This window comes from Dipodomys spectabilis, unplaced genomic scaffold, assembly GCF_019054845.1.
Source record: "Dipodomys spectabilis isolate Male_0828 unplaced genomic scaffold, ASM1905484v1 ptg000178l, whole genome shotgun sequence".
Taxonomy (NCBI): domain Eukaryota; kingdom Metazoa; phylum Chordata; class Mammalia; order Rodentia; family Heteromyidae; genus Dipodomys; species Dipodomys spectabilis.
Window position 1 is genome coordinate 13,540,464 of NW_024870855.1, and position 18,470 is coordinate 13,558,933.

An 18,470-nucleotide genomic window follows, 5' to 3' on the forward strand; every position below is an offset into this window, starting at 1 on the left:
AGAAAGGGGGTACAACTACAGAAAGGGCTTCAGGGGACCAGAGTCTGCTGCAGCCTCAAGATTCCACACAAGAGGGGCCTCATCCCAAGGGACATCAGAGAAGCATCTCCTTTGTCCCCTGCCCCTCAAAAGCTGTCCCTTATCCCCCCCTAGCTGCCTTCCCACCCCTGGGGCTCTGGGAGGACACTGGTTTCTAGCCTCTTTCCCAGGTGCTGACTGGGGACTTTACAGTGTGGTGGGTCAGGAGGGGACAGCATAGATACTTGCAGTGCAACTGGAGAGGAAGTGCGGGACAAAATGGAGTGGGAGCATGGAATAGGAGGAATGAATGGGATGTTTCTGGTGATTGGCATGAATTCCCCAGTCCTTCCTCTGACTGGCCTCAGCCTCCTCTTCGGCAATAGTTTCTGCCTTCTGAAATACACCAAGCCTCTTTGGAGATCCCCTACTCCACTCAGGTCAAGTGGCCAGGCAGGCAGGGAGAGGCTAAAGTTGGGGGCTAGGCCTGCAGGGCACAGCCTTGTCCATGTCATTAGTGGAGATGTTGGTTCTGGCCATGAAGGACCTTCCTCTCTCACCAGTGGGAGGTCTGGAGTCTTCGTGGGCAGAGCACCTGCAGGGCCATCCCTCCTTCCTCAGGCTGATGTCTGCCACCAGCTCCAGCCCAAGCTGTGTCCTAAAGGAGGACAGGCATGTGGAGGGAAGGGCAAGACAGACAAGGCCCCAAGACTCCATAAGAACAACCTACAGTAGAATCACTTGCAGGAGTTAGTGGGCAAGGCCACAAGCCTTGAACAGGGATTTTGCTGGAAGTCCTCCCACAAAAATAAAACTTGGAAAACCACATCACCCACCTTGTACTGTTTTTTGTTTTGTTTTGTTTTTTGTTAGTTTGTTTTCAGCCATGGGGCTTGAACTCTGGACCTGGGCACTGTCCTTCAGCATTTCAGCTCAAGGCTATCACTCTACCACTTGAGCCACAGAGCTACTTCTGGTTTTCTGGTTGTTTATTGGAGATAAGAGTCTCACAGACTTTCCTGCCCAGGCTGGCTTTGAACCATGATCCTCAGATTTCAGCCTCCTGAGTAGCTAGGATTACAGGCATGAGCTACTGGTGCCCATCCCTTGTACTGTTTTAATTTGGTATTTAGTAAGTTTTAAAATATGCAAAGTGTGATTTCTGGGATTTGGTAAATATTTACATTTTAAAATGAAACTACTACAGTCTAAAGTACATCAGATGTAATCTACACATGCATGCATCTACTAGAACTCAGGGCCTTGTGCTTTTACTTGGCTTTTTCACTCATAAGATTATGTTCTACCATTTGAGTCATATCTCCAGTCTGTTATTTTGCTAGTTAGTTGGGGATAAGAATCTTGTAGGCTTTTCTGCCCAAGATGGTGTTGAACTTACATACTCAGATCTCAGCCTCTTGAGTAGCTGGGATTACAAGCATGAGTCAATAGCACCCAGCTCCTATTTTTCTTAATTTTTTTTTTTTTTTTTGCCCATCCTAGGGCTTGGACTCAGGGCCTGGGCACTCAGCCTGAGAAACTAGGATTATAGGTGTGAGCCACTGGCACCTGGCCTTCTTTTTCTTTTCCTTTTTTTCTTTTTTTTAACTGACCACACTGAGGCTCTTTAAATAAGAAGTAATGGTAGCAAAGAAACTGAATTCTCTACAGCCCTGAGATTTGGTCTCCAAACTGAACAGCAATCTGTCATCTAGACAATCATGAAATGGCCCCTGAGGTCCTCTTGCCATACATCTGAGAAAATGAATTGCAACCCTGGCTACCAGGACCCATATCTCACCACCAGCCCTTGTATCAGATACTGGGGTAGGCAGAGGCCTGGAAGCGCTTTCAATGTGAGGTGGTGCACCAAGGAGCAATGTGGCCTAGCCAGAGCCCTGCTTCTCACAAGCCACCTTGGCTTTCTCACAAGACAGAACTCATGAGTGTCTTGGAAAGTCACACCGTCTCCTCAAGGCACAGTAATGGCTACATCCATTAGCACCACAATGTTCTTGTATAGAAAAGAGGTATAAATAGGTGGGCCCATGAGGCCACTTGGAGCTCAGTTGTCAGCCAGAAGAGATTGTGAGCTAGAGCTCACTGGAGCAAGCACTGCCTGGCTTTGGCACTCTTTACTGCTGCCTAGATGCAGCCCATTGTCCATCTTGTTCTTTGGTCCTTGGAGAGGCCCAGGACCCATGGTCCCTGCCCAGCCAGTAGTATGAAGATATCAGGCTGTAGACTTTGCTCAGTATATCTGGCCACTTTCTCTCTGGTGAAGAGGAAGTACTACCCAGCCCTGCCTCCCCTCAATCCCCAAGCCCCTGGTCACGGACCCTGCAGAGCTTTTCCCTTGAAATCCACCAGAGCCATTAAGCCAGTCTCGCTAGGTCCTCACTTGTTAACCAGGTTAGGCACCTGCTCAGTGCAGTCCAGCCAGTTCTCATGAGCATCTGCTTCAGTGCTGGCAGCCTCTCAATGCTTGACCTTCCAGAAAGTGGCCTCATTAGCAGTTCTTCCTCCTCGGTGCTGAGAGCTTCTAACAACAGACCCCCCAGGATCTCCCGCCTGATCTCTAAACTCTCCCTCACTTATAGAACAGCTGGAGGTTTGAACTCACAAAGGTGTTCCTCACCCCAATCCCCTGCTCTACTTCCATTGAGTCATCACTTCTGTTGTTAGAAGCTTCTACCAGGGACAGAGCAAGTTGGCCTCTGGCCTTAGCCTCTTCTGTGTGCATATCACCTGCCTATGCCTGTGGTGGCCTCAAGCCAGATGAAGCTCTTATGCGCAAGAAGCTAGGCTGTCCTTCACTTGGCTCCCACTTCCTGTCCTCTAGACCCAAGCCTTTCTCACCACTGCAGAGAAGGATGAGTGTGGGCAGGGATGTAGCAAATGGTTCCTCTGTTGTCCTGAGCATGCATTGAGGCACTGGAGACGAGGAGGCTGCCCCAGGAGGCTCACTCAGGATATACCAGGCCCTGCACTTGTTGTGGACATGGAAGGTAGGCCTGGGGCCCTGTCCATGAGTGACATTCCCAACCATGGTTGGAGGATTTGGTGACACCTAGCTGGGGTGGCACAGAGCTCCCCCAGAGGACATGTTTTTAAGAAAACTGACCCTTGGCAGGTGCTGGCAGAGCCTGCTGCTCAGGAACTTGGGTGGCTGCTAGCAGCAGGTGGTGAAAGCCGGTGTTTCCAGGCTCACAGGGATTTGGGGACCGACAAGCCACAAGCCCTCCAGTGGCTGACCATTGTATGGGAGCCAGGGACAAACAAAACTCCTTCCCTTCTCCCAACTCCCAACATCTGTCTGCTCCCATGCTGTACATGACAGAGTGAAGGTAAGAGGCCTCTCTTCTTTCTGGAAACCTCTAAGGCAAGGCAACTCCAGAGGAGTGGTCACCTGTAAAACATGCAGATGTACTCATCACTGTGCTGAGTGTGGTTGCTGGGCTCTGCCCCAGGATGCCCCTAATTCTCCCAAGGTGCAGCACCACCCAGAGATGCTAATTTGCAGGAGGGGTAGGCAGAGGCTGAATTGACCTCACCTCTGCGGTGACTGAATTCCTTCCAGCTCATCTGCGGGGAATTTCTTTGGAGACAAGGAACCACCACAGGGGCCCAGCCTCCTTCTGACAAGGAACCACCAGCCACAGGCTGGAACCCAGTGCTAAAAAGATACACAAGGCAGCACAAGGACATGGATTACTCTGACAAAAATCATGAACCATGCGCATCCTTGAGCCCAGAGCCAGTCCCCAGCTGGCAACATTGCCTCTCCACTTACATGAGTAACAGAAGCAGAGCAGGGCCTCTACTGCCTCCAGCCCACTCTGGCATATATGCCCTAAATGCCACCTAAAGGGCTTCCCAGCCTGTCTGCCACCATCCTGGTGGTAAGACCAGAAAGGGTTGGCTCCAGGTAGTCTAGATTTATATCTGTTGTCTTGGCACAGCCACAGTAGCATGCCTTTCCTCTTACCTGTCCTGGTTTGGATAAGCTCAACCCCTACATTTGTCTAAGTACACAATAAAGCCACTAGTGCAAGAATGAATGAATGAATGCTAAAAAGCTAGATGCACAGAAAATTCTGAATGTCAGCAATTACACTTTGGACTGAGAACTGGAGTAGGAGGCCTTTCCCAGACTGAGCCCCGCCAGCATCATCCATGTTTGCTGGTTGGCCAAATGAGTAAGCAAAGGCAGGGGTATGCACTAATAAAGTCTCCATCCAGAAAACTGCTCCTCCACCTCTCCTGCAGGCACAGCAAGATAATTAATTGTGCATTTTAACTAGTTCTTCAGGACACAGGAAAGTCCCCCTCTGGTTCCCTGGGCCCGGCAACCATAAAGAATGCAGCAATGGTAGTTCCCCATAGAGGAAGAGCCCTATTGCCCAGGAAGGCAGAGAATTCAAAGATGCTTTCTTTCTCTGGATTCTCTAGGGGAGGTCAGTGGGGGTGCCCATGAACACCCCTAGAGTAGCCTCCTGCCATTCTTCCTGCCCTCCCCAGATGCCTTCACTTACACAGAGAGTCACAGTCCATTTGATAGAAATTGGCAAGAAACTTGCCTATTTAGGGATTTCAGAATGTTCTATGAAGGCTCAGCTGGGAACAGCACCCATCCCCAATTCTAACTCCATCCCCTCCCTCAGCCAGAAACAGACTCTAGGTGACCCACCCCCCACCTCTCCACTGCAGACTAGGCATCAAGGCCTTCACATCTGAAGGATGACATACCACTGCTGCAGGGACTCCCACAAAGGAGATGGTCCAGAGAATGAGGCTTCACATGATCTGTACTACGTGTGGGCCATGGGCAACATGCAAATGTGACAGGCTTTCCCAGAGAACTAAAAATATAAAAGAATACATGCTATTTCTGATGAAGTCCTTGAAGGAAACCCAAGCTAAAGAGACCCCAGAGACAAGGAAAATGCTTTCCAAGAAAGCTAGGAAGCTCTGAGAGTTGGTAGAACCCAGACCTGGCTGTGTGTTAGAAACACCCAAGAATTTGACACAGGCTTCTGCACCCCAACCCAGACCTCAGCCCACTCAGGAGATGCAGGCTCACACTTAGAGCAGACTGTGGGGTGATGTGGGGTGATGGCCCTTCATCTGTCTCCTTCCAGGCCAAGCTCAGCACACCTCAGAGGCCAAGCTCATCATCAGGCTGTGATGGCTAGGAGCCATGTTTGGTCCAGCCCTAAATGCCATGTGCAGAAGCCAGGAATCAGTTCCTTTCAAAACCGAGAGCTTGGTGGGAATGTACACTTATACAACCACTTTGGGAAGCAGTCTGGAGGGTCCTTAGAAAGCTAAAGATTGACCTCCCTAATGACCCAGTCATACCACTTCTAGGCATCTACCCTGAACAACAGGAACCAATATACAAGGACACGTGCACCTCCATGTTTATTGCAGCACTATTCACAATAGCTCGGATATGGAAACAACCCAGATGACCCACCACAGATGAATGGATCCAAAAATTGTGGCATCTATACACAATGGAATATTATGCAGCCATTAGAAATGACAAAATAATGGCATTTGCAGGGAAATGGATGGAGCTAGAAGAAATCATGTTGAGCGAGGTAAGCCAAGAGCAAAGAGACAAACGGTACATGGTCTCCCTGATAAGTGGATGCTAAATCCAAAATGTTAGGTGATACAACAAAATTAACAGGACTTAAGAAACAAAGAACTTCCACTCATCTGGTCAAACCACTACTAAATATCCCCATGCTGCTGATCACATGTATGGTGTATATGTGTACACTGTTATATGTTATAGACCGTGATAGACAATTTGCTCCAGGAAAGTTAGAATGAGCTTGTGACTTTAAATGAGCATCATTATTCCACAATACTGTGAAATTTGGGAAATTATGTAATCACCTAATCACAATTAAAAAAAAAAAAAAAAGAACCTCGAGGAAGGTAGGGAGGGAAGGGATAGTAGGGGGAAAACAATGGAGGGGCTAACAAAGTTCAAGAGGAAGTGTACTCATTACCTCACTCATGTAACTGTAACCCTCTGTATAGTATCTTTACAATAAAAACTTGAATAAAAAAAAAAGAGAGCTTGTGTTCCCAAGCCATAGAAATCTTACGAGTCTCTGCTTGGGTCTTCTTCTCAATCTACATTTTATAAAGATTCTTAAGCTGGGTGCTGGTAGCTCACACCTGTAATCCTAACTACTCAGGAGGCTGAGATCTGAGGATCATGGTTCAAAGCTAGCCCAGGCAGGAAAGTCTATGAGACTCTTATCTCCAATAAACCACTAGAAAACTGGAAGTGGCACTGTAGCTCAAGTGGTAGAGTGCTAGCCTTGAGCTGAAAAGCACAGGGATAGCACCCAAGCCCAGAGTTCAAGACCCATGACCAACAAAAAAAACAAAAACAAACAACAACAACAGAAAACGATTCTTTACTCCTTTCATTGATTTCATAATAGTTTTCAAACACAGCTCATCACCTATAATCCTAGCTACTCAGAAGGCTGAGATCTGAGGATCATGGTTTGAAGCCAGCCCAGGCAGAAAAGTCCATGAGACTCTTATCTCCAATAACTACTCAGATAAAGCTGGAAATGGTACTGTGGCTCCAGTAGTAGATCTCTAGCCTTGAGCACAAAGAGGCTCAGGGTCAGTGCCCAGGCCAGGAGTTCAAGTTCCAGAACTGCCAAAAAATGAAACAAACAAAGAAAAGAAAAGAAAAACCAGCTCACCAGCTAAAGCATCCTTCCTGTGGTAGCAATTGAAGGACCATTTTACATTCACAACCTGAGCTATACTTCCTCTAGCTAGGAATAGGATTGTATTCCTGGGAATATAGGACTGAGATTTTGTTCCTTGCTGCTACATTGTTACATTGTTTCATAATCTGCCTTGGGTGGCTATAGGCAAGGCTAGTGTAAGAATGAGTATGGTGCCCCCATGGCTCATGTTACTGGCAATCCTAGCTACTCAGGATGCTGGTATCAGAAGCCAGCTGGTTCAAAGCCAGCTAGGGGGAAAAAGTCTTCAAGACTCTACCTCCAAAGTTATCAGCAAAGTGAAGGGGGAGGCATGGGTCAAGTCATAGAGGGCTGGCAGAGCAAGCAAGTGCTAGGATCCTGAGTTCAAACCCCAGCACTGCCAAAACTAAAAACAAAAAAGATGAGAATATGGGAGCTGCCCTCAGCTCAGTGATTGAAAGAATTCAGTCATTATGTCAAATGTGTAGTGAGTGCCGCAAAGGGCACCCCATGGGCAACAAAGGCAAATCCATGTCCTTACAGACTTAAGGAAAGGAGAGGTCAGTGATGCACATGTCTTCGCAAGCTGGCTGCAAAATTCCTTGGCAAAAGAATTGAAAGTCTGGGCTGGGAAGGTGGCTCAGTGGTAGAGCGCTTGCCTTGCATGCCTGAGGCCCTGAGTTCGACTCCTCAGCACCACATAAGCAAAAAGAAAAAAGCCGGAAGTGGCGCTGTGGCTCAAGTCGTAGAGCGCTAGCCTTGAGCTGAAGAGCTGAGGGACAGCGCCCAGGCCGAGTTCAGGCCCCATGACTGGACCCAAAAACAAACAAACAACAACAACAACAAAAAAACAAGAATTGAAAGTCTGGGCCCATTTTGGGGGGGGCAGGGGAGGGGGTGTGGAGTTGTTTCAAAGTATGTCAGCTTTCCCACAATTTCATTCTACTTAATCTCAATGACTCACACTAAGGCAGAACTATAGTTTTGATCAGCCAAAATCATTTTAATTAGCTTAAATTGTTGGAGTTAGCGCAACTGTTTTTGCACTAATGGTTGGTGATTGATTGGAAGACCCTACAAATATAGGCACTGGCTTTTGACAAAGCTCTGCCAACACCTTTCTGTACTAAGGAAAAGGCAGAGAGATCCCGTTCCCTGTAGAACAGGGCTCCTCTTCCTGGCCTGGGACTGAGGCTATACTCCACCCAGGACACTGAAGCAGGGCCAGCACCCAGCTCAGGGAGACCCTCTGCTCTTTGACCTCACCACGCCTACTAGACAAGAATGTGGCTCTGCCGGGCGCTGGTGGCTCACGCCTGTAATCCTAGCTACTCAGGAGGCTGAGATCTGAGGATCTCGGTTCAAAGCCAGCCCGGGCAGGAGAGACTGTGAGACTCCTATCTCCAATAAACCATCAGAAAACCGGAAGTGGCGCTGTAGCTCAAGTGGTAGAGCGCTCGCCTTGAGCTGAAGAGCTGAGGGACAGCACCCAGGCCCAGAGTTCAAGCCCCATGACTGACAAAAAAAAAAAAAAAGAATGTGGCTCTAAAAGGCTCCAAGGGAAACACACACACACACACACACACACACACACACACACACACACACACACACCCCTCCCCCGCCACTGCTCACTCCCTCCCACCCATCTCATTGGATGCAAGATTCTGGGGGGGGGGAGGGGGGAACCCTTTCAAGAGAGCAGGGACACAATGGTGGTCACCAGTGGCTTTTCTAAGACTTTTTTTTTTTTTTTTTGTCAGCCGTGGGGCTTGAACTGTAGACCTGGGCACTGTCCCTGAGCTCTTCAGCTCAAGGCTAAGCGCTCTACCACTTGAGCCACGGCACCACTTCTGGCTTTTTCTGTTTATGTGGTGCTGAGGAATCGAACCCAGACCTCATGCATGCGAGACAAGCACTCTACTGCTGAGCCACCTTCTCGACCCATCTAAGACTTTTAAACACTAATGCTCAAGACCCACTCCAGAGAAACTCACTGCATTGGAAAGAGACAAGCCCAGATAGTGTTTTCAAAGCTCAAGACATTCTAACACTAGCTGGGTGCCAGTGGGTCCTCACTGAAATCCTTGCTGCTTGGCAGGTTGAGCACACAAAAGTGTCGATATGGCTGAAGTGTTAGGAGTGTCAATCTGAGCAAAAAAGCTGAGCATGAGCTCAAGGCTATGAGTTCAAGCCCCAGTACCAGCACGTGCACGTGCGTGCACACCCACACACACACACACACACAGAGCAAGACATTCTAACATAGAGAGCTACACTACATCTCTTTCTGAGGTAATAGTTTCAAAGGTGCCCTTCAACACATCCAGTGAGGGGCACACGTCAGTAGCTCAGAGGGAAACAGTAAGGATGGTGGGGTGATGGTCTGCTCCTCCCAGACAAACCCAAGTCACATCGCCAACTCTGGAGACCTTAATTTCATCCACACAGTCCTAACATGATTACCATTTAGAGGCAACGCAGTAACAAAGACTTATTGACTAGGCCACTTGAGGTGAATTTTGAGGAATAGCAAAATTATTTACCCATTCATTTACTGAATCCTCAAGAAGATTTCATTTTGGTGCTGGCCAAATGCCAAAGCACCTGCCTTAAACGGACTACCAGCAGCTATGCTGGTACAGAGCTCTGCAACATGAGATAGGTCAGATTCCTAGTCCCACCAAGCCTGAGGCTCGGGGAAACAGTTCTCCGTGGGCACAGATACATCTCCAGAGCCCCTGGTCCTCTCAAGAATATACCACCATTACCCTGGGAGGATACCTGGTTATGAGGGTAGTAAATAAAGGTCCACATCACTTACAGCTTTCATCACAAAGAGCTCAGAACACCTGACATCTCTAACACAATCTCATGAAATCAGTAAGTTGTTTCTACATTTATGACTGCTGAATTTTTTTCTGGAGCATTCATCTCTATCCAGCACTCTGCTTTGTGGCATTAAGGAGCTATACTCCTGCAGAAGCCTAGCAAAACCACTCTAGACACAAGTGACACTGTACTTGTCTTCAAGTCCAGCCTAAGTTATAAAGAACCTAACTACTATATTCTGCCTTAAATTCCAGACACTAATCAAGACCGAACCACAATGCCAGTACTCCTGTGGGGGAAAGGTACAGGAATTAGCTTCAGTGCTACTGATATAGCTGTGTTTAACCAGGCCAGTTTGGTAAACACAGATACAAAACAAAGCCCCACCCCTTTTTTTTTTTTTGCAGGGGGGTCCAGTCGTGGAGCCTGAACTCTCGGCCTGGGCACTGTCCCTCAGCTCTTCAGCTCAAGGCTAGCGCTCTACCACTTGAACCATAGCGCCACTTCTAGCTTTTTTTTCTTTTTGCTTATGTAGTGCTGAGGAATTGAACCCAGGGCCTCATGCATGCAAGGCAAGCGCTCTACCACTGAGCCACCTTCCCAGCCAAAACAAAGCCCATTTTTAAAAGACAGTCACAAAAGACCACATATTGTGTGATTCCATTTACATAAAATATCCAGCAGAGACAAATGGAAGTCCACAGAAAGTGGGTAAGAAATTGCTTAGAAGAAGGGAATGGGGAGAGGCTAGATGCTGATGGATATGGAGCCTCTTTTGGAAATGAAGAAATGCTCTTAAATTAACTATGCTCTTAACTACCCAACAGTGGACATATATTGAATTGTATACTCACAAAAATACATTTCATGTTGGACACTTTTTTAACTGTTTTAAAAGAAAAATAATAGGTCTTAGCATTAAGCCAGGGATTTAGGCTTTAGACAGTCACAAACCTGTTAGAAGTATGCATGTGTGTATGCGCACAATCTCTCATGTGTAAAATGCCTCTTCGGTTAGGACACAGTTCTTGGCCCTTTGGTGTTTAAATCCAGGCAAACAGGATACCAACAGAGCCAGAGCTCTGCCTACAAATGCCATGCTCCTTACTGTGGTAATGGGTCACCTTGGAGGTGGGTGGTCCTGGGAGAGGGGGCTACACATTGCCACCTAGGGGAGGAGCAGGGAAAGGGAGGGTACTATCCAGGCAGATGGGTGAAAATTTCAGCTCTAATCCTTGTATGATCCAAGTAGGAAGACCATACTAACGTTTAATAGGTTCTCCCCTATTGTTCACTAGTCTGCAGGGACTAACTCATTACAGAATAAATACCTACATAATGGGGAATTTATGGACATAGGAAAATACTTACAATGAAGTAAGTACATGGGAAGCACTGCTTCCTTCCCCTTAAGAGAATGCTCACAAGCTGTAGTACAGGGAATCTTATAAGGACCCTAGAAAGTGAAGGCAATTTACTAGAGATCTAGTTCACTCTAAATTGATAATGAATACTTAGAGGTATCAGTAGGATTATGGTCTATGTGAGACTCTATCTCAAAGTAACCAGTGCAAAAACAGTACATCTTAGTTCTTGTCTCAAAGACACAAGACTCTTTAGTTTATTCCCCAGAGCCACCACGGAGACTAATCCGCAGACTGATTCCTACTATGCATGGCACCAGGTGCTGTGGGAAGATATAAGACACAGTGTTGGAGCCCTCGGGGCTCTCACTTGGTACCTAAGAGATAGCTTCCATTGTTCCTAAGATGATGGACACACCTGAGACCACTTGCCCCCACTTGCCAGCAATAGATAATAGATAAGAGACCACCTGCCCCCACTTGCCAACAATAGATAATACATACGGCTGCTCAAATTCACGTAACCTCGTGTTTTTCCTTACAAATAAGCACACATCTTCTATAAAGAAACAAAGCCAACAAGCTCAGCTGGGATGGAGACAGGAATTGGTCAGTGAGAATAGATGAGGCCCTCTGATACCTGGGGCCCCATGACTCAAGACTATGTGAAGCCAAGAATAAGCAGGCCTTAAGCAGAGGGCACTGCCAGTGCATCTCCTCCTGAGACTGGGCAGAGCAATTTCTGTTCAGAGAACTCCCACATTTCCCCACCCCATCAGCTTAGCCTTTCTCAGTCACTAACCGGCAGGTGGCTATCTCTTTAGCTCAGTGCATCACTCTCTCAGAAAGAGAAATAGGAAAGACAAATCTAAAAAGACTGAAGAGAAGCAGATTATGCCTCTGAGGGGCTGAGGTTGGAATGGGTAATAATGGTAAATGAGCATTTATAGAAATGTTCTAAAATTGGGGACAAGTGAAATGGTGAATACCATAATCCTAGCTCTCAGAAAGCAGCAATAGAGAAGATCAAGGCTGTAGGCCGCTCTGAAACCATTTTTAGGCAAAAAAAAATATCAAGAACACATCTCAATCATCAAGCTAGGTATAATCGGATACTGGTGCCTCATGCCTATAATCCTACCTACTCAGGAAGCTGAGATCTGAGGATCGTAGTTTGATCCTCATCAGATTACAGGAAGACAAATCCAAGAGCCTCTTATCTCCAATTAACCAGTGAAAAGCTGGAGTAAAGGTGTGACTAGTGAGAGAGTGCCAATCTTGATTGAAAAAAAAACAAGTGAAGCATGAGGCCCAGAGTTCTAGCCCCAGTAGCAACAGCAAACAAAAAACAACTGGTTAGACCACACCTAGAATCCAAGCTATAAGAGACATAGGTAGAAGGATCAAGGTCTGAGGAAAAAGTGCAGGATTCTATTCTATCCAAAAATTAACTGTAACAAAAAAGGACTGGGGGCATGGCTCAATGACAGAGCAAGAGCACCTGCCTAGCAAGTTCAAGGCCCTGAGTTCAATTCCCCCAAACATCATTGAAGTATATACTTAAAAAGGCAATTCCACAGTACACAAATTATGCCAACAGAGTTGTTAATTTTTAAGTGCCTCCCTAACTAAAGTCTAGAGACGCAGTTTTGTTGAAAACATGAAACAACAAATAGATGATACATGTGTTCAGAATTCCTTCAACTTTAATTGTGAGAGTAACACTGGGCAGCCATGAGGATAAAATACAGTCCTGGACGCAATCGCAAGGCTGTTTTTTGTTTTGTTTTTGCTTTTTGGTAGGTGGACATGATCGAGTGCTTTCTTCCATTAGTACAGGTTGTCAAAAGTTGCCAAAATGTCCTCATTCCTCGATTGTCTCTTTCTTGCCAGTCTCTTGTCCTTCAAAGAGAGGGTACCTGGCCTCCACGTCTGCCCACGTGATGCTGCCATTAGCCAGATTGCGGACCACGATGGGCAGCTCAGACACCTGGATGAGGAGGAACAAAAAGTCCACTTTAGAGTTTCAAAAAGAGATTCTCCCTCAACTCTGAAATCACATAGACAGCCAAAGCCTGACTATGAGACGACAGGTCCCTTTAAAAATGGAGTCTCAGCTGAAAGCTGGTGGCTCACGCCTGTAATTCTAACTGCTCAGGAGGCTGAAATCTGAGGATAGCAGTTCAATGGCAGCCTGGACCACCAGAAAACCAGGAAATGGAGCTGTGGTTCAAAGGGAGAGCACTAGCCTTGAGCAAAGCAGCTCAGGGACAGCACCCGGGCCCTCAATTCAAGCCCCACAACCAACAACAACATCAAAAAAAAGGGAGCCTCAATGTTTCTATGATGCGCTGACCCTCTTTGCTACATTAGACCCCCTCCTTCATAGCCTGGGCTCTACTCATCCCAGACTAAGCTCCTGCTCATTCCAGCACACACAGTTCACCAGCTCCTAGTAATCTAATCCTGCACAAAGCAGTCCAAACTCTCTTCCCTGTCACTTGAAGTTACTTCACATGTGTTAAATTTAACTCTCGAAGTCAATAATGTAACTCTTGAAGAATAAAGGAGCCAGCTCTTCTCCTGTTGTCAGCAAATGCAGCCTGTCCTCCAGCAATAGTTCTGCTGCAGCAGAAATCCCACTATCTGTCCCTCTTCACTTCTGATTTAGTGAGTTTTGGGTGGAGGTCCTGTCATCAATCTAACAAGTTCCCTGGAAATGCTGTGAATCACAGCCAGATGAGAATGAGAATATGAATCCAAAGTAGCCAGCTCTACAGCTCTATGGGAATGAGCAGGTAGTTGCACGAGGTTGTTTTTATGCTGGTCCTGGGGCTTGAACTCAGGACTTGGGCATTGTCCCTGAGCTTCTTTTGCTCAAGGCTGGTGCTCTATCATTTGAACCATAGCTCCACTTTTGGCTCTTTGGTGGTTAATTGGAGATAAGAGTTCCCTGGAGAGCTGGGAAGGTGGCTCAGTGGTAGAGCGCTTGCCTTGTATGCATGAGGCCCTGGGTTCGATTCCTCAGCACCACGTAAGCCAAAAAAAAAAAGCCGGAAGTGGCACTGTGGCTCAAATGGTAGAGTGCTTGCCTTGAGCTGAAGAGCTAAGGGACAGTGCCCAGGCCCAGAGTTCAGGCCCCACGACTGGACCCAAAAAAAAAAAAGAGTTCCCTGGATGTTTCTGCCCAGGTTGGTTTCAAGCTGGGATCCTTGGATCTCAGCCTCCTGAGTAACTAGGATTACAAGTGTGAGTTACAGGCACTTGGCTAATGGTTTTTCTTTCTTTATAAAAAAAAAAAAAACACAAGCCAGAATCAGGTCTGTCTCCAGAAAAGTGAAGCTGGACCTGGCAGCTTGTGCCTGTGATCTCAGGAAACCTTATGTAGGCAAACTGAGACTCAAGTATATGGCTGGGTAGAAAGAGAGACGAGACCCTATCCTAAAATAACCTGTGGAAAACAGGGCTGAAGCATGGCTCTGCAGTATCATGTTAGCCTAGCAAGCAAGCATGACGTCCTGAGTTCAAATCCCAATATCAGCAAAAAAACAAAAAACAAGCCACACCAGAAATCTAAGACCTGTGAACTCAGTTGAGGGGGTGGTAGGGGAAGCAGTTTTTACCTTTATTTTCCCTACTGTAACTTTTTATGTTGAGTTAACCATGACAGCAGTAATAAATACCTGTTCCAAGTTAACAAACCAGCCCAGCACTTGTTGGCTTGCGGCCAAAGCAGCTTTCCCCTTTGTTGTTTGCCCCCTCCCATCAATCCCATCAGTAGTTCACTGAGTGAACTACTATTTGCACAAGGTTTTTATATGCACATGTAGACGCTCCTATAGAGATACAAAGAAAAAAATGCCTAAGGCCCTAAAGGCTTGCCAATAAAACTATGGCAACAGCCTCAGGCGGTCACATTTCTCCTGCCCAATAAAGAAACAACTATAAAATCAAACTGTCAAAGCCTGAGCCCAGAGCAATCCAAATGCTATATAATATTAGAGGAGCACTAATGGGTATTTTCATAATTAAACCAAATGTCTTTGGGAACCTGGGCTTTGTCTGATACAAGCTTATCATTAAAACCACAAAGAAAAAAAAGCAACAGAAGCATAAATCTATCAATATCCAACTCCAACCAGGAGAAGCAAAGCACAAAGCTAAGCAAAACACAAAGCTAAGCAAAGCTGAAGATGCCAAACGAAAGATGTTACCTCTGCCCTGATCTGACGCATGGAGTCTCGGTCCCTCAGAGTTGCTGTGTGAGGGGTTTTGTTCACTGTGTCAAAGTCAATGGTGATGCCGAAAGCCACGCCAATCTCATCGGTCCTAGCGTAGCGCCTTCCAATGGACCCAGAGGAATCATCCACTTTATGAGAAACGCCATTCTTGGTCAAAGCTTCCGCTACCCAAAATAAACATAGTACGTTTAAAATAAAATAACATAGAAAGTCTTATCTTCAACTGAGTGAAGTCTGACAAGCCCAGAAAACTTATGAAAGGGATCAAAACATGAGAGTAACAAATGCCAGGTAACAAGTGTAAGAGGAACAAAACTCCTGGAGCTTGAGCCTCTGCACCCAATGGAGCAGAGTACGGAAAGGGGAGAAGAGGCGAAGTGGACAGTGCTGACTCCACCACCTCCACCTGCCCAGGGCTGAGTGGCTCAGCAGGTGCTGCCCATGTGCCAACTCAGAAGTAATGGAAGTACCACTGGACCCCTTGCCCCTTTTGACACTGAGGGCTCATGGCTACTGGTCCATAGCAGTACCACTCTCCCCTGGGTTCCCAGGGGAAGTCTGCACCAGGGTCAGTGTGAGAAGCCAGGGTCACTCTCAGGCAGACTCTTGGGTCCCTGACTCACCCAGGGCCAAGACACCCTGCTCAGGTACCCTCTTCCCCTAGTAAACAGTGATGAAATCACTCCACCCGCAGTCACTGGGTCTGTGTGAGGGTATAACCATGGATTCACTTACATAATTCCTTGACAAATGGCATGAACTCCTGGTTCTGGCTCAGGGGAAGGACGGAACACTTGAATGGAGCCACCATAGCAGGGAAACTGAAGAACTAGATGGTTTAAAAAGAAAAAAGTCCAAATATGTTAGCTCATAAATATCTGAATGTCAGTGTTCCCTGAGTGCATGCATATGTAAGCACAACCTCACCATCAATGATAGAAAAATGCCACAGAAAAGCAGCAGAACAACATAGAAACCAGAGGAGAGCCAGAACTAGAAGTACCTGACTTCAGCTCTGAATCTGACCCAACTTGGTTAACTGTGTTAGTTTCTTCACATAAAAGGCAGGTCTATGCCACCTGCTCCGCTCTCTTCCCAGGTCTGTTTTATATAAAGTCCAGTAAAATGAGTGAGCTCTGAGTGTCCTAGAGAAACCTCTCACTTCTTTCTATGGGGACCAGCTAATGAATCCCCCCAAAGCCAAATAACAAATAAAATATATAAACTCCATCTGTCCCTTAAGAAAAGATTCCATGAGTCAATGAAAGCAGAAAAGTGTAATTAGCTCACAGAATTTTGGTACAACAGAAATAGTACAGAACAAACCCCTCACTCTGCACACCTATCTATACTGAGAAGTCCAGCCTCCCACACTGCTCCCACATGACGCTTCTGAGTAAGCTGAGCTCAGAGACAGAAAATGCTCTGTGCAAGACAATCTAGCTGGCCATTTTGGGTTAGAAATGAGAGCTTAAGGCAGTTCTTAAATAATATTTATACAATACTTGAAAGGTAAGCATAGAAAACTTGGAGGGAATCTGTCATATAAAAACAACCAATGGTAGAGGTTTAGTTCCAGTTGGGTCCCCACTCCAAGTTTAATTAACCGTAAATGCCAAGCAATGATGACTATTCTTCTGTGAGCCTTGTACTCCAGAAGTGTGCACATGACCACCACAAAATGGTGGGGGACCCTCCTCTCCTCTACCTGCATCATTCTGCTTCCTAGAAGACAAGCAGTCTTTCCAGAAAATATACTGCATGTGTATGTGTGTATATGCTGGTCCTGAGGCTTGAATTCAGGGCCTGGACACTGTCCCCAAGTTTTTTGCTCAAGGCTAAATAAAACTCTACTACTTGAGTCACAGCTCCACTTTGGCTTTTTTGGGCATTTTTTGGTGGTAAATTGGAGCTAAAAGTCTTATGGACTTTCCTGCCCAGGCTGGCTTCCAACTGTAATCCTTAGATCTCAGCCCTCTAAACAGTTTTATAGGATTATAAGCATGAGACACCAGCACCTGGCTAGAAAATATACTTTTTAAATTTCACTAGCAATGTTTTTCTATCAAATTTATAGGCAAATGGATTAAGGAACCGTGTTAATAATTTAGAAACATTTCTGGCTTCCTGCAGCTTAATCAAATTTTTCTTCATGATGGGATTCTATGCAATTCATAAAACACTGTGATAATTTATTCTTGTTTAGCCCTTATGAAATGCCTATTAAAGTTCATGTCACATCAATCATGTTAGATTCAAGGGAACAACTAAAAATTTTTCTTAAAACCTTTTTTATTAGGAAAAATAACCAGGAAAAGCTCAAAGCAAATCTGGCATCTAAAAAGAACAGCTACAGTTACGTCCATCACCATTTCTCACTCCTACACCTAGCTGGTACCCAAACCCAGGATCTTACTATCACTGCTCAAAGAAGGAAGAGCTGATCCTTCACATCAGGAAAATTAAAGTGATTAAAGAGATTAAAGTGCAACTTCATTAGCCACATATTAGCCAGAGCCTTTAAAACAGTGGTATGGAATCACTCCAGCTCATTCTTCATGGCTCAATGCCCTGGAAAGAACCAGGTGGCCATCCAGCACTGAGCCTCTTAGCCAGCAAATCTTCCTTCAACTAACCTAAGCCTCTCTTTGCTAGCCATCCTCCAGACTGATTTCCCTGGAAATGTCCACCTAGAGGCTCAAGAAGAACAATTTCTGCAGACAGAGGTGAGTATGGAAAAGCAAAGCATGGCAGAATGAAGAGGTAAGAATGAGGAGAGACCTTGGCACAGGCCGAAATTTTCTTAATAGAGACTCAAAAACACAACAAATCAAAGAAAGGTTGGACAAATGGGATTGCATGAAGCTGCAAAGCTTCATGGCAAAGGACATAGCTAGCAAGATCAACAGAAAGCCCACGGATTGGGAGATCTTCACTAGCCATACAACAGACAAGGGTCTCATATCTAAAATATACCTGGGAACTCAAAAGATTAAATCTCCCAACAACAAATTCTCAAAGAAACAACTTCCCAATAAATAAGTGGACTAAAGACTTAAAGAGAACCTTCTCTGAAGAGGAAGTAAGAATGGCCAATAGACACATGAAGAAATGCTCAACCTCTCTAGCCATAAAAGAAATGCAAATCAAAACAACATTGAGATACCACCTCACCCCAGTCAGAATGACTATAATCAAGAATTCTAACAACAACAGATGCTGGAGGGGATGTGGACAGAAGGGAACCTTACTTCATTGTTGGT

At 46.0% G+C, this 18,470-nt stretch overlaps 1 protein-coding gene across 1 annotated transcript in view; it reads right to left on the minus strand.

Moving 5' to 3' along the window:
* Positions 1-12,648: 12,648 nt before the first annotated feature.
* Positions 12,649-18,470, minus strand: part of Gars1 (glycyl-tRNA synthetase 1) — a 42,286-nt gene continuing 36,464 nt past the window's right edge. The window contains exons 15-17 of the mRNA XM_042695055.1: positions 15,943-16,036; positions 15,181-15,371; positions 12,649-12,956 (exon numbers count right to left, since the gene is read on the minus strand). Of these exons, the coding sequence (XP_042550989.1) occupies positions 12,831-12,956; positions 15,181-15,371; positions 15,943-16,036 (411 nt within the window). The 3' untranslated portion in view covers positions 12,649-12,830. The remainder of the gene's footprint in view (positions 12,957-15,180; positions 15,372-15,942; positions 16,037-18,470) is intronic.